We start from the raw sequence: 15,571 nt of genomic DNA on the forward strand, positions 1-15,571 counted from the left end.
CATCTTTGAGGAGGGTGTCTCTCGGTCGGTGTGGTCGCACTTCTAGGGGCGACCACACTCCTGCATAGAAGGCCCTCGTCGGGTGGTTCCTGGCTTGGGCCCCTCGACGATTAAGTTAGTATTTGATTTGCTTTTTCTCTTCTCTTTTTTTCTCCTCTGGCCAGATACCGATCATGGGTTTTTAGGCTATTGCGCGAGGATCGGTCGTATGTCGTTTTAAGCGCGACAATCGATTCTCGAGTGACGAGTCGATACCTTTATGCAGCCGTCGCCTGGAACGCACGGAACGGCGTCATATAGTGCCATCCCGAGCTTTCTGTGATGGGACTTATCCAGGGGTGTCATTGGTACGGACTTCGACTTGACGTAAAGATGTACCTCTCTTGTGCTGATTTGGTAGGGCATGACATGGCACGGGTTGTGAAGTAGCTGATGGACACGAGGCAAATATGCTTCATTACTTTTATACAATATTTTCTTTATTTGTATTTTTTAGGTAGTTGGAAAAGGTATCCATGTAAATTCGGGATGAATATAGCAGCTAAGCCAACAATAGTTAGTGGGTGGAGGAGATTAGTTACTTTGAGGTGGCAAAGCCGTGAATAACTACCTTCGAAGGGATATAAGTATAATTTTGCCTTTTAAGTAACGCGAAGAAAACCCCACCTGCCGCCTGGCTCGCCGCCGTCTCCCTCCGCCTCACCATTCTTGCCTTACCACAAACCAAACCATCCACCGGCCACGGTAAAGGCGTATTGTCAATTTTAATTCCATATCATTAAGCTAATTATTTAATTGATTATAAAACCACGAACACATGATGTAAAAATTATATGATAGAAAATAAAATCTTTTTGTGTTTACATCTTATTTTATAAATAATAAAAATAAAAATAATACTTTTAAGAAACAAAAAACAAATAATTAATATGAAAGGTTTTTTATATAAGGCTAACCTAATTTATTGAATATCAACCATTTTTATTCTCATTCGGCATCAAATGTTCAAAACACACGCCAAAAGGTTTAGAAAAATAGTTTCTTTAATTTACGGAATATAATGATCATATATATATATATATATATATAGTGTTATACGATTTATATTCTAGAAGGGTTGAAGACGTAATTAACTAACTTCAGAGGGATAACAGTGTAACTTTGCCATTGTCGGCTCGGATCGAAAGCAGAGCTTCGCGCTCTGCGTGGACCCTTTTCTTGCCTTGCCACTGTGGTTTGGCGTTGCGCGTCATCGCATCACCATTGAATGTGCCCCAAACACAAACCATCCAACGGCCATTGGTGACCCGGACGGCCGATCACGTTTGATGTTCGGTATTTGAGACCCGCGAGGCTAACCCCCACCTCACCATCACCACCTCCACCTCTTCCTCCCCTCTCCGTCCCCGTCTCCGCCATGAACAGATTCGTGGCCTGCGCCAGCTTCAACATGCTGATGCTCGCAGCGGGCGTACTGACCCTGCAGTCGTCGAATTCATCGTCGCCAGGCCATCAAGTCCATGATCTCGCACTCCAATTCATCTTCTACGCCGTCGCACAGGTGAGTCTCATCCTTTTGACCGCGTCCTTTGTGCATCACTTGCTTCCTCCAGCGGCAGCCAGGGGGGTGACTTTCATGGCGACTCGTATTGCTGGATACCTGCGAATGGAGAATCGAGCCCTGTAGACCACACTTCATCTTCCTCTTCGTCTTGCTTCTGCTTTAGTTTAGTTGCTTGTTTCTTGGATGTAGATGATTGCATGTTGGTGATGCCTAAAACTGTATGATTCCCTTTCTCTGTAATCTCTCTGTTTCGTGCGTCCAATAAAACAGGTGCATTTTTTATGAAATGATCCCGTTCTTTCTCGTGTTCCGCCCACTGATGTCATCTAACACCACGGAAACGTCATCTAGCACGACGGTAGCGTCATCTAACACCACGGTAACGTACAACTCTTTTGTTTGAGATATTAAGTGGGTATTACATTTGTTGATCACGCGTTCCTACAGTTTCGTATAAAGCTTCTATTATGCACTCAGTATTATTCCATTCATATTTTGCACATCATTCCAAGTCGCATTGTGCAAAACACTACTCGTTTCCATGGATACGATGGTGCTGTCATACGATCTTGGAATATAGTATCACTGCTTTAAGTATCTGTGAGCCTGTCCTGCTCTGCTCTGCTTCTGCAACTCATCTCGGAGTGTTCCTCTTCGACCAAAAATTATAGATAGCACCTGCGAGACTTTTCAGATATTTTTTGTCCATGGTTGAACTCCAAACTTCCCTCTGCTTTTGAGTTTATATCTGGTGCGAGATCGAGTGATTCGGAACACCAAACACATTGTTTCTGCTTCGAATGTCAAATTCTGTGAATCCGGAGCTTATGTTCCTTCGTTGGTGATCCATGGCGTCGATCCTGCTCAACATTTACAGTCACGGTCGTGCTTCGCAGTTCGCAGGGCCATCGAGCGGCAGCGGTGAGGCGTTGCCGAGTCGCCGTTCCAAGGAGAAGTGAGCGAGGGAGTAGACGCCGCGCCACCCCAGGGAGGGAACGGGGGCCAACCAGGGAGGGCCGAGTCAACGGCTCGATCAAAAGCTCTGGTGATCCGACCAAATGATACATAACAGCGACTTGAACAATCGCAGAGGCTTATCCCTGAAGCAACCCGAGGACGAGTTGGGTTCACGAATCTTCTTCGATCGGTCACTTAGCTTGGTCTCTTTTTATCTCCGATGAAGGAAAGTTGAAAGTGACGGGGTTCGGCCGCATACCGAGTCTTTGAGTCGGATCGGATCCGACGACTACCCAGCATCATCTTGGGATCCGTCAACGGATCCGGCTGGCATCCCAGACCGCATCAGGTCTCGCCTGATACCTCCTTGGTGTCGTCCGGTCGCCGTCGAATCGAAGACCCTTCCTTCTCGCCGAGCGGCGGCTCCCTGACTCGTCCATCATCGTGGAATCATTTTTCGCAACGAGAAACTCAAAACACGATCTCTCCATCCGTCGACGGCTCGCTGTTTCTCTCTCCAACCAGATAAAGAAGGGCAGCGAGGAGGAGGAGCGCCGCGACCTCGCTTCCTCTCGCCCCTCTTTAATTCGCTCTAAAATTTGGGCGGAGAAGCAGCTTCGGCTGGGAAGATCATCATGCGAACATGACGAGCCCATTCGTGCACCCCATAGAGCAAGTAAGATGGCCGAGGTGAAGTGGAATAGGAGATCGCCGGAGGATACGTGGTCATTTTGAGGCAAAGCGAGGCCGGGGAAGACCAGATCACAGACCGAGGTAGATGGAGAGAGAACGATGGATATACATGGCGGTTTTTTCCAGTTCCCTGTTGGTGCAATTGTCTCTTGTACCGTTCACCGACCTTGGTAATGATTGGTGGTCTCGTCCGATGTCTTTTGCTCTGTCTGTGTATGAGGTTATCTCCTTGGTAAAACAAGTGCAGATGACTTCTCGACGAACGAGGGGGTGCCACGTTTGGACTACCCGGCGTCGAACGACGTCGATAGTTCGTCGCCGTCTGCGTGCTAGCGGCCAACGACCAGGAAGCAGAAGGGAGCTTCGACATCGGCATCGACTATTCTATGCCTTGGGAGGAAGACAGAAAGAAAAAGGCGCTTCCTTTCCTTTTTGGCAGATTCAAACGAGATAGTGAGAAAAACATCGGCAGATCTTTATTCGGGCGGAGGGAAAACTAGCAGCATCAGAACCACAACAGGGTGTATACATATATAACGCGAGCACACAACACAAGTAAAAGCAGCAGTAGAGTGGCAGGTCGCTGTCTTCGGAATAAAAAGCTGGACGGCTACGGGCAGCTAACGCGTGGTGAAGAATCGAGCGAGCTAGAAAGCGAGGAGATCGGCGGGCCTCTTGGCGAGAGGGGAGTTGTGAGCTCCGACAGACAGGGCCACCAGAATCCAACCTGAAAGCAGAAAACAGTAGAGCAGGAACTGGTACCAGGGGAGCTCCCTGCGGCAGTGGAGGAGGCCGACCGACGAGACCACCATGGTGGCCAGGCCCAGACGTCTCCAGCGCCCGGGCTTTGCATCCGGGAGGAGCGGCGGAGGCGGTGCGCCTAATTCACCGGCAGGGAGGTCTCCTGAGTCCTCCATCACTTTGGTTCTGACAAGCCTTTGCGCACGGGCCGGTCGATCTGGGAAAAGAGAGAAGGGATGGGTGGAGCTTTATAGCACCCACCCGGAGACTCCCAGGTGGAAGAATTAAAAGGAAACGGTGGGCATTCGGTACCCACGTCGGACAATACGTAAAAAAGCAAGGGAAGAATAGGCTTCACACGGCGGGTGAGTCCAGCATTCGAAGTCCGTTGGTCGTTCGTACACGGAAAGGAAAAAGACAAAAGAGGGCGCTGCTTCGTGTGGTGACTTCCGATGCGCCCTCCCAAAGTGTTGGTCTCATCATATCCTCTCGCTGTCGCGAGGTTCCTTCCGCCGACGAAATTTTCCTCCCTGGGGTTGACTGCCGTTTCCCTTCTCCCGGCTCACGAGACAGGGAACACAAGAGCTCCCTCCCTCGCTCGCGACTGATGGGACCTATGGCATGAAGGCAGGCGACCCAACGAGGATCCTCCTGTTCCCTGTCAGCTCCCAGCCGTTGCGTCCTAATTCCTTACCCTCCTCCGAAAGCTTCGGCCTCCTTTTTCCACCCGCACTCGCCATTTCCAACGCCCGTCGGTCGTCAAAGACATCGGAAATGGCTCTGGCGTTCTCCGAATCAAATAATGGAATCGAGTAAAAGCACGTGATTGATCGCCGAATCAAATAATGGAATCGAGTAAAAGAACGTGATTGATCGCCGGCACCACCAACTTCCCCCACCAAAAGCAATGGACGTGAAGTGGAGGCACCGCCACCGCCACCAGTCCCCCGGCCGCTCCGCCCGCATCGACGGGACAGGCGCTAGGCTTCCATGGTGGTCTCGTCCGTCAGCCTCGTCCACAGCCGCGGGCGGGGAGCTCCCCTGGTACCAATTCCTGCCTGCTCTACTGTTCTTTCCTTGTCAGGTTGGATTCTGGTGGCCCTGTCCTTCGGCGCTCGTCGATTTCCTCTGATCGCCATCTATCAACTTCGTTTCATCCAAATCATTTATCAAAATATTTAAATTAAATTAATAATAATATACTCATCACACCCCAATAAATCAAATCAAAGTATCACATTCATATAGCTGCCGTCATGATACTGAACTGGCACCAAAATAACGAACACAACAAGAAAGCAGTTTGAGACGAAGCAAAAGTAAATAACATCTTGTAGTCGCATTACAATTAAGGATTAAAATCCAAAGAGCATTTGAACTCCTAGCGGTTGCATCAAAAAAATAATAGAAGCAGCAACTACTGCTGAAGGTCAGTCAACGTAGCTAAAACGAACTTTCCCTCAGCAAACCAACATGACAAGAAATTAAACAAAATAAAAACGATGCTACATCTTGCAGACAGGCTCTACCAGATCCTTGAAGACCGGCCCGTAAAGAAAGGCTTCGAACCACGGAATTTGTACAGTTCCTATCCCTATAAGATGTCTGGAGTTGCAATACGGAGCACCAAAATAAGCTCCCCACAAGAACACCTCCAGTCAATCACCCACTGCATCTTGGCGTGATATCTGAAGGCAGGGACTACATGTTTCCAAATACAAAAGCCAAAGTGCAAATTAAAACAATATAAGCGTAACTACGACCTTGCGAATATGCTCAGGTCTTTTCCTTCTTTTTTCTTTCCCATTAGACAACAGACTTGTCTTCTGCTCAGGCCAGAATGATCGAGCAAAGGTGGCAATGGTATCTTAATGGCAGATCTCAAATGAAACGGTACTTCATCGTATATGCGACAGGCAACACATTGACCTGGCGGTGATTGGGAAGTTTAATGCCCGTTGCTTCCCCCATGAGCATTCTGCCCCGTGGCAGGGATGGTTCTCTGAGCAAAATCAAGTAACAGTTTACGCTGATGCTCATTAGTATGAGGAAGACTAGCTCGTAACAACTCCACTGGCATCTCCCTGCTTATAGCTCTGGTGACCTCTGACCCAGCAACAGCAGCATTTGCAGACTGCATGGATAAAGACTGCATTATACTTTCATACTTACTAAGACAGTACTTTGTGAGAAGCCCGAAAAAGGCATTGAAAGATGCCTGCCACAGGTTACAGCTAGGTATGCTGTAATTGCCAGCATTTTTTTGGTCCGTCAAAAGCTGTGTCGCCCTATCGAGAACGGCTTTTATAATGATGGAAGCACCGTCACCAGCAGAACTTCCAAGCGGACGAAGAGGTGGCTGCTCCAAAGAACAAACCACGGCAGCTAGACAAGCACTGAGTGCACTAATGTCCATGCCATGTATGCATGAAGAAATATTCTTTGCAAGATTGGTTATACTTTCTGCAGAACTAGAATCCAATGGCATAACCCCAAACAGAACTCTCAGGTGACGGAAAATAGCCATGCAGACAACCCGGACGAGCTCACTATTCGGAGTAAGAAGTTGTAGGTACCGCGAAAGAAGCTTCCGGCCCTTTGGCAGAGAGACTAGGCGAAGAAACACAAGATCATCCTTTGGTGCCAGCCCGGGGTGGTCAGATTTACCAGGGCCAAGTGGATCAACCAGCTGAAGTGATGCAGCAAGCTCTTGAAGTAGAATTTCTCTTTCCCTCCTAAGTTGGGAACCACCATCCAGTGGCTGGCTGAATTGTAATAGGCGATCGATGTCATCAACATTGAGTAGAAGGCAGAGGCCATCCTCGATGGTGATTCTAGCAGCCAACATAGGCTCCTCCTCTAGAGGTTTTACAGCAGATTTCTGGTCAAGGATGTTATCCACTGATGCTGATTGTGTTTCAACTTCAAGAAGAGGACGAGGTCTACGAATTGAAGAGAAGGAAAGCCGCCCGAGAGCATCAACCTGGAGATATGCATGTGGCTCATCCTTGGAATGCGCTCTAGAAGACAAATCCTTGGTGAGATTTGGGCAGAAATGGTGCTTCAGACTTGATCCAGCAGATTTCTTTGCTAGGCAAGCTTGGTGATAGTAATCATCTACGTAGGGGTCATTACTATGAGTTGCAACATGCTGCAATCTTAAAATGTTTTCAAGCTCCTCAGTTGTCATGCATTTTGAACGGAACCGTGACCACCCATTGTACTTCTGGTTGCCAACATCAGAATACTGTTGAGGAAGCCCAAAGTTCTGTCTCCCTCTGTAAATTGGTCTCGATCTCTGGTCTCTGAAATCAGCCATCCCAAGCACAGCTTCAAACCTATTTATCATCTGTGGTGGGGAATGACCAGGGTGGAACTGCTGAGGCGGCACGTGGGGGAATCGTGAAATTGAAGGCAAAAGTTGGTGAATTCCATGTTGCGGCTGTTGTGTCAGCAGTTGAGAAGGAATTGGATTGTTTACATGAGGCCTCTGACGCTGGGTCACATCAGATATCATATTTGGATTGTCCCATGAAAGGAGACTAGGACGTTCTGACCAATGATTCTGTTGCCTGCTATTACTGGAGAGTCCTGGTGGGCCAAACTGAGACATGTTTACATCATAATGTGATCCGTGTGCTGCTGGTGGACGAATTTGGGAGAAAGGGTAGGGATTTGGCGGAGAACAAGGCACCTGGAGGCCATAAGTAGGAGAAGAGGCGATTCCATGATGTGTGTGATTTGTGGGAAACTGTGAGGCTGCAACATGTGAAGGGAAGGACATATGAGAAGATTTTGGTACATGGATTGGTTCGCTAGATTGGTACTGAGGTTGCTGTTGAGGAGAGGAAGATGTTCTGTATAGTGGTCTGGAATCTGCAAATTGACCTGCTTGCGGATGTGGATGTGACCACCACCTTTTACCATCCTGGACACTTTCAGTCTCTCGTATATGCTGATCTTGCCAATTTGAAAAATCTGTTTCTTGTGTCCATTCTGCAGTTGATGAACCTAAAAAGAAAACATCTCCATGAAAGAGGTTTAACTAACCAGGCTTGTTGTCAAATGGATCAAATAATACACAATCAAATTCATTAAAGATTAAATTGACACATGGAGATCCTAACAAGAGAATGGAACAATTTTAACCACAATACAAAGTGAATCAAGAATTTAGCTTCATATGAACAAAAGGCGGTCATAAGAAAGGCAAAGACTGGCAAAGGAAACATCACTCTGAATAAACTAGAAGCGATCATTCAAGCATGTAAATTAGATGATATTCACAATACATTGATTAGATTTCTGTAGGGTCATTTCCAGAACTATAAATGAAAAATTGGACCACAAATAAGCCCAAAATATTGAAAGAAAAAAACAAGGGAATAGATGGAACTCCTTCCGCAGGCTAAAGATCCAAAAATCTATCTGAAATCTATCCAGGAAAGTATTGCAGAACATCTCCAAAAGCAGGGGACCTCACGTAAAAACAATTTAGTGTCTTATAACCTAAATGCAATAACCTAATATTTTAAATCTCAAGAGATGACTCATAGATAACACCCTAGCACAAAGCACCAGCACACAGTGGTATGCCTCTGCATAAACACAGTTACACCAATTTTATTCATGGCAGTACAAACAGCATCTACAGTATGTTTCACTGATGCAACTGCACCACTGTGAAAAATAAACCCTTCATCATATCCAAGACAAGATGGGAAAGAAGCAATAGAAATACAGAAATACCATCCAAGATCAGCTATTACTGTTCGATAGCAATATGAAGGATTGTGCAATTGCATCAAAGATGCCAACAAAACTTCTAAGGTCACTAGTCAAGAATGCCCATTCTAGGCTCACCCATGTCATCAATGACATTTTATTTTACTAGCTTTTTCAAAAGATTATAGTGTAAAATTGTGTCTATGAAGAAGATAAGAGGTCCATATATTGGTTGGACAAACTTTGCAAGGATGCATAGGGTTAATTGGATGCAGGATTCTGTTTTCGTTCATGACCATCCTCACATTTTCAGCTTTGCTGGATGGGGAGCTAGCAGTAATCGTTTCTTTGAATACTGAACAATATTTGAATCTGAAATAATCTTATCCTTAAGAACAGATTTCTTGTAATGTATCATTTGCAAAGTTTAAAGCATATCCATGATGGATGTTTATATGAATTACTATGATCATTATTCACAACTTATGATGCTCTGCAACAAACTCGGTGTATTAATGTACATTTAGCTTCATAAAATTAATATTCTTTGCTAGAGTTAACTGGCATCAGAAATGGAAGCATTGTTGTTACCCTTGCAAATTTGTAGTTTATGAAACAATATACAACTTTAAAAAAAAGACTAATTAGGTGACAGATAATCAGACAGGCAAGCTCCATGGTAATCGATGCAACTATGGAAGATACCTCTCACGAAGGAAAGAGGTAGCACAACAGAATATAGTCATACTGTACCAAGTATAACATCCATTATGCTATTGTTCAAAATTTTGAAAATTGTCATACCGAATTAGATTTGGACGACAGTTTACATACATAATCAACAGAGTTGTCTATTCTTTAAGAAGCAGTTTGCAAACAGATCAATTATGTATCGATTCTAAAACTAGTTAAAATTCATCAATGAACTTAACCTTTGACATTCTATGTCCCAACAAAATATGCCACACAACTATATCTAAAATTCTCCTCCGTGAATATTTTTGCAAAGAAAAATGAAATAACCTTCAAACATCAAAACTATCTGATTCAATTAATAATAAAAGTGCACCACCTTGCAATGAATACAACCAACAAAAACATTTATATTAAATGCATGAAAGAGAAAAAAATATCCATAAAAGTGACTATAATAAAATAACATTACTCACTTTCCCTAGAAAAAGAACCCCTTTCACCAATTACTCCTGTGCTCCATGGTTCAACAGTACCCTTGTTCAACTGAAGGAAAGAACAAAGTACGATCAGCAATATTTTTGTTGCCGCATAAACCATTCACATGTGAGATTTTGACAAATAATTTGCCAGATTAAACAGTTGCAGCTATATGATAGCCCAATTAGATCACTTAGGTTCATATGGAACAGTGAACATATTTTCTGTAAACAAAGTGATTTCCTATTGAGAATTGGAAATAATATATATTTTCTGAAAACAAAGTGATTAACTACTGAAAATTGGAAACGAAAAAATGTTTAGGAGTATCATCATTATAGGCTACTAATTCTTAAACAGTTGCATTTGCAAAAATAATGGTTGGAGCAAAATGCACGTTCCTCATTGGACATCAAATCAAACAATTCAATATTACTGAGTCATGGACAACATAAACATGCCATATCTGCTATCTATAAGGTACTCGACACAAGATCAAAAAGGAAGTTACAAGACAATTTTGCAAGACCAATATTTACCAGTCATAGACATCAGTCAAATTCATGTTTACAAGACAAAGATATATGAGCGAATATATGAATGCTTACCTATAATGCATAGGTTCCTTAACTAACAATCACAATACCTCGTCATATCCAACCAATATAAAAGTTACAATGAGATGCCTCCATGGAAACACAACTGGATCGGCAGTACATGCACTGTTGCTCATTTGAATAATATGTCTTTCATGCTCATAAAAGCATCAGCTTCTATGCAAAACATACAGACAAAGAGGTTGTTCTCACGGTTTAAACTAAAGAAAAAAGAAGGCAAGGAAAATTAACTTTACAAATTGTGTTGAATACATGTTCATACTTCCTGCCTTGGATGGCAAAATCTTTCAAGTTACAACACTGTGGATCACATTCCTACTGTCTTTTCAATAATGATTGCAGGTTGTTATAAATGAAATCAATTGCAGGAAACACTGAAAAAAAAAGGCAAGGCCAAGGCATGATGTCCAGTGTCTTTGTCAGTGGGATTTATGCATTAAAGGCCAATTAGTAAGCTTCATTGCCACTCCTACATTTTCCAAAATATAATATAAGATTGTGTCAACCAAGCATGATAATCAATAAAGCTACAAAGATTACATGCTTGAGATTCCTTTAACAACCAGAGATTGTTATAGCAAACATCCACAGGGTTTGGCATTTCAGTCATAACAATTACATGCAAAAAAAAGAAAAAGAAAAAAGAAAATTGGCCTCAACTTCTATTGATTGGAGAGGAATTATAATAACATATTCTTATTCATGTAAGGCATAAGATTGAGTACCAAGTGTAAAGGTCACATCCAATCAAAACATCAAGCAGATCTGCCCTCAACAAATTCGGAATACTCATGAACCACAATACATGTGGAGAAATTAAAACTTTTAGGTGAAGCAATATCTAAGAAGCCATTAGTTGGAATTATTGATTCTATAGCATAGATTAAACTATGTTCATTTGGCATGACCTACGGGTGTTAATTTTAAAAAACAAGTTACAAAAAGATGCTGTGGGGGAGAAATCTTTTTAAGTAGTTCTCAATTAGTCATAAATCCAACAAAATCCAGCTTAAAACAATATTAAGGCAAGTTAAAAGCATCAGACCATGCCGAATAATATACTATTTTCAGTTCATTGATTTTCATTTTCCAAGAGTTGCATAAGCACGGACCACTCATTCAAATCAGATATGGGTGCATACCCAAGCATTTAACAGCACAGAGAAAACGAAGATAACAAAACACCAATATGGATGCAAATTTTGAAGATACTATATAATATACCAGATAACTAATCCTATTATGTCTGACAAGAATGTGAAATATTGGAAGATAACATTATAAATCCATGCAGCAGTACATTTGCCAATTATCTGGCAGGAAGCCAGTGCCTGCTTTAAACTTAAATGTGACGGCCATGTGATTCATATTGGAACTTTATCAAATTCACCAAGACAGCTGATTATTTTCGCTTATTGCTACTGCCATTATTGTCAAGAAATCATCGGTTGTCGTAAATTGACCTCATTTAAAGTTATAAATTTAAAAAAGAATAAATTATTTTAAGATAGAGAGGCGTACGCATCAAGGCAGATCAACAAATTGATGCCCATGTTTCATTATGATACTTAAAAGTAACATGATTAACATGATAAATAGGTCTTGCGGTCACTACACAGTTTCAGAGCTTCATGTAATTTTCCAATCATTAAAAAACCCATTAGTTCACCGGCCTGCAGGACTTTACTATAACAAACAATTCCGTAGAGACTAAAGAGCCTGAAGGATAATTCAAAACATCTTGCTGGAAAAGCATCTATTCACATAAGAAATAAAATATGAAAAAGAAAGAAAGAACTAACCTTGGAAAAGGTACTGGCAAGCTCATAAATATCAGATGTGGCACTAAGATTTTCCTCCTGCAAATCAATAGATTTTCATTAAAATTATGGCCTCAATAAATCACTTCTATTCTAATTGCCAGAGCAAAAAATGTCCTCAAATGAACCAACACTATAGGTGACACACTCATGAACAATATCAGTGTCATCTGTACCAGTGATATATGGTAAAAGGCATATTTGTGCATATCCGAAGGCAAGAACATTAACCACATATAACTAGATTGGAAAGATGGAAAGTTGCTTCACAGATATTAAAGGTCAAGAGGGAACAGCACTAGAAACAAGAAAGTGATGCTAATTGTGATGGTACTAACTGACATATATAATAAATCTTAGTCGACACTGGGCATGCTGTATCCAATCTTCACATGATAAAGATAAGCTATTATGGTATTATAGAGCTCAATACTGTTGAAAGAGCAGTAGGCTTGAAAGCATAAACATCAGAAACATCAATCTCAAAACATCATCATAACAGAGGAACTAAGATTGGTGTCAAATGAGTCAAATAAGATGGTGTAAATAGAAGGGGAAGCTACCAGACACAATAGAACAGACATTGTATCTGAAAAATAGTAAATATGATCCCAAAAAATTTGTTCTAAACCAAATTAAGTTAAACTAGGAAGCATAATTAGGATGTGTATTATGTCAACAGTAATTTTTTCAAGGAAAAATAAATAAAAAAATCAAGATACAGTATTCATGTTGAAGAAACTTACTTCTACTCTATCACCAAGGAGAGAAAATTGATAATCCTCATCATCAATCCCAACAAAGCTGCGATCGGCACCACCACCGTCACCTTCTAATCCCCCTAACTCAACTTCCTCCATGACACTATTTCCGAAAAATGCATATTGTGAAGCATCAAACTGAGCTCTATCTGCATGTTGAATAAGCATAAAACGATGAAGTCACAAGATGAAAAAGAAAACATGTCAAGTAGACCAGATTCAGTACTATAGTATTTTGTAGCTGCTAAGATTAGCATCGTATTCAACTCGTAGGAGTCAGGAATAAAGCATATAGATGCATTGGCTACGGTGAAATAGAAAGCCAATCAGATCCTTAAAAGTACAGGAGAACTGCTTCACGTATAGCTTGCCTGAAACATCCCGAGCCTACTCATAACTAAATATTCTAAATTTAGACAATTGGCCTCCTTTATTTACTCTATACAAAAAGTCAGGTTTTCATGACGCGGTGTCCAGTATTTCGATAGCTGCTCGATTCTAAATTCGAGACCGTGCAAGCCACAAAAAATCACACCAACAATATCAGAAAGCAAATACCATAAAAACAAAATGAAACAGGAGTCAGCATCCGGAGAGAAAAAAGATCATTTATGCATCTATTTTTGATAAGAATAAGAGAAGAAGTTCGTGATTTTGACATTAAAAAAGAGATGGATCCGCCACTCCGAAGCCGGTCACCTGAGGCAAAAGATCCAGCAAAAAACTCAACGAAGAAGCGGCCTCCCACATCCCTTTTAACCCAGTCCTACCGAACGACTCCGTCCTCAAGATCCAATCCTTCCACCAAATCAACCCACAAAACCAAATCCGCAGCACCAGAAAAAGACCTAAATTCGAAGACAGAAGAAAAAAAAGAGAAAGATCTCACCTGCAACGCCGTCATCCTGTCCTCCGAACCCATCACCGACGCCCGGGTCCTGCAAGCCGCCACCCTCCCCATCCATCGCCGCCGCCATAGATAAAAACCCTAGTATCTGAAATCGCGACAACAAAGACAAGGAAAAGGGAGCAAGAACCCTAAATCCGAATCCGCCCTAGGGTTTTCTGGCCAGAGCTGAGATCTGCTAGAAAGAAGGATCCAAATTTTGATGCCCCCCCCGCTAGTAGTATCCAAGAGTCGGTGCTAGAAAAGAACTCCAACGGAAAGAAGAAAAAAAATCGAAGGAGCACCTAAAACTCTAAAAGAAATATAAAAATGAGCGAAGGCGAAGGGGAGAGAGACTTTTATTGGAGCGTTGGGTTTTTTCGCTTCCTTTCTTCAGCTCTCTCTCTCTCTCTCTCTCTCTCTATCCTTCGCTGGGTGTAACTCTACGATCCTCGACGAAACAGCCAGAGATGGATCGTAGAAAATAGGGAGAGCAGAGGGTAGAAAGGGAAATATAATTGTAGTATTATGATTATGCTCTTGCTGTTGAGGTGGCTTTTAGAGCAATGACTTGGAATCCAGCACACACCTTGTCTCCCCACCAATCACGTGACGACACTTGTTGCGGGATCCGATGGGATGCAGCTGGGGAGCCGAGATCAGGTGGTGTTGCGGAGGGGATGGAAGTGGGGGCCGCATCTTTCTGGAAAGTGATAAATAGAGGTTGATTTTTTATCAAAAATAATTATTTACTTATTTATTTGGCTTTTGGGGGTGAGGGATTTATTTTTGGGGTGTGTGTTTTTGTTTGGGTTTCGTAGGTCCCACGACAAAAGTCATCCGCATGATTCCTATGGACGGACAGGATTTTGGCTCCCTATGGATGATCACTCTAATCCATGCAGGCATTAGCTATGATTTCTCCCTCTGCATTTATACGTTTCATTATTAATAATATAATATCATTTATTATAGTATTGAAAATTACTTATATAATTACTAAATAGCGGAAATCCTTATTACATATACGTATATACAATGTTATCCAAGCCCATATATACACATTCTACGCTGCACGCGGTGATCTAAACGGGTTTGGATCGACAGACCCGCTCTGTGGAATAGAAGGAACGAAATGGAACAAGAAAGCACACGATCTCCCACTGTGACCCCCGTCGTGTACGGAGGAGTTGAATCGGTGCCTCCACCTGTGCGTCATCCTCCTGCTTGCGGTGTCCGCAAGTCCTTCGGGTGGCGGAGGCAGTATCTGGGATTTGAATTCGCTGAGATGAGAACAGGAGACGTACGTCGAAGGAGAGTTGGGAGGCAGATGAAAGAGTTAACAAGACGAGTCGATCAGCAAGAACTGCTCGGATGAACTCTTGCTGGGGTCAATTTTGATCCATACTTTGGATGCGGTGGTGGCAATGGCAAAAGAAGCAGCGGTGCAGCTTTAGTGTAAAAGATGAGACACTCGGAGGGGGCCGGCCGAAAGCAAACATCCGTTTCTCTAAGCAATCGCAGGTGAAAAAGGCATCCACTTTTAGGACAAAACATTAGTGATGTTTCATATCACCTCCTCTTTCCAGATATTATTGTCATGATCGATTTCTTATCGAACACCATCCATCGTT

The 15,571-nt window shown here is 42.7% G+C and overlaps 1 protein-coding gene across 2 annotated transcripts; it reads right to left on the minus strand.

Annotated features, from left to right (window-relative positions):
• Positions 1-5,257: 5,257 nt before the first annotated feature.
• On the minus strand, positions 5,258-14,359 carry LOC135594042 (protein PAT1 homolog). 2 transcript variants are annotated; one of them, XM_065084454.1, is made up of 5 exons: positions 13,941-14,359; positions 13,037-13,200; positions 12,273-12,329; positions 9,850-9,919; positions 5,258-7,966 (listed from the first exon to the last, which is right to left on the minus strand). In XM_065084454.1, exons 1-5 carry the CDS (start codon positions 14,026-14,028, stop codon positions 5,904-5,906), a joined length of 2,442 nt encoding a protein of 813 aa, XP_064940526.1. In that variant the 5' UTR covers positions 14,029-14,359; the 3' UTR covers positions 5,258-5,903. The 2 variants fall into 2 exon arrangements, with proteins under 2 accessions (XP_064940526.1, XP_064940527.1); XM_065084455.1 differs by lacking the exons at positions 12,273-12,329; positions 13,037-13,200; positions 13,941-14,359 and adding an exon at positions 10,500-10,642.
• Positions 14,360-15,571: the final 1,212 nt, after the last annotated feature.

This window comes from Musa acuminata, chromosome BXJ1-9 (genome assembly GCF_036884655.1).
Source record: "Musa acuminata AAA Group cultivar baxijiao chromosome BXJ1-9, Cavendish_Baxijiao_AAA, whole genome shotgun sequence".
NCBI lineage: Eukaryota > Viridiplantae > Streptophyta > Magnoliopsida > Zingiberales > Musaceae > Musa > Musa acuminata.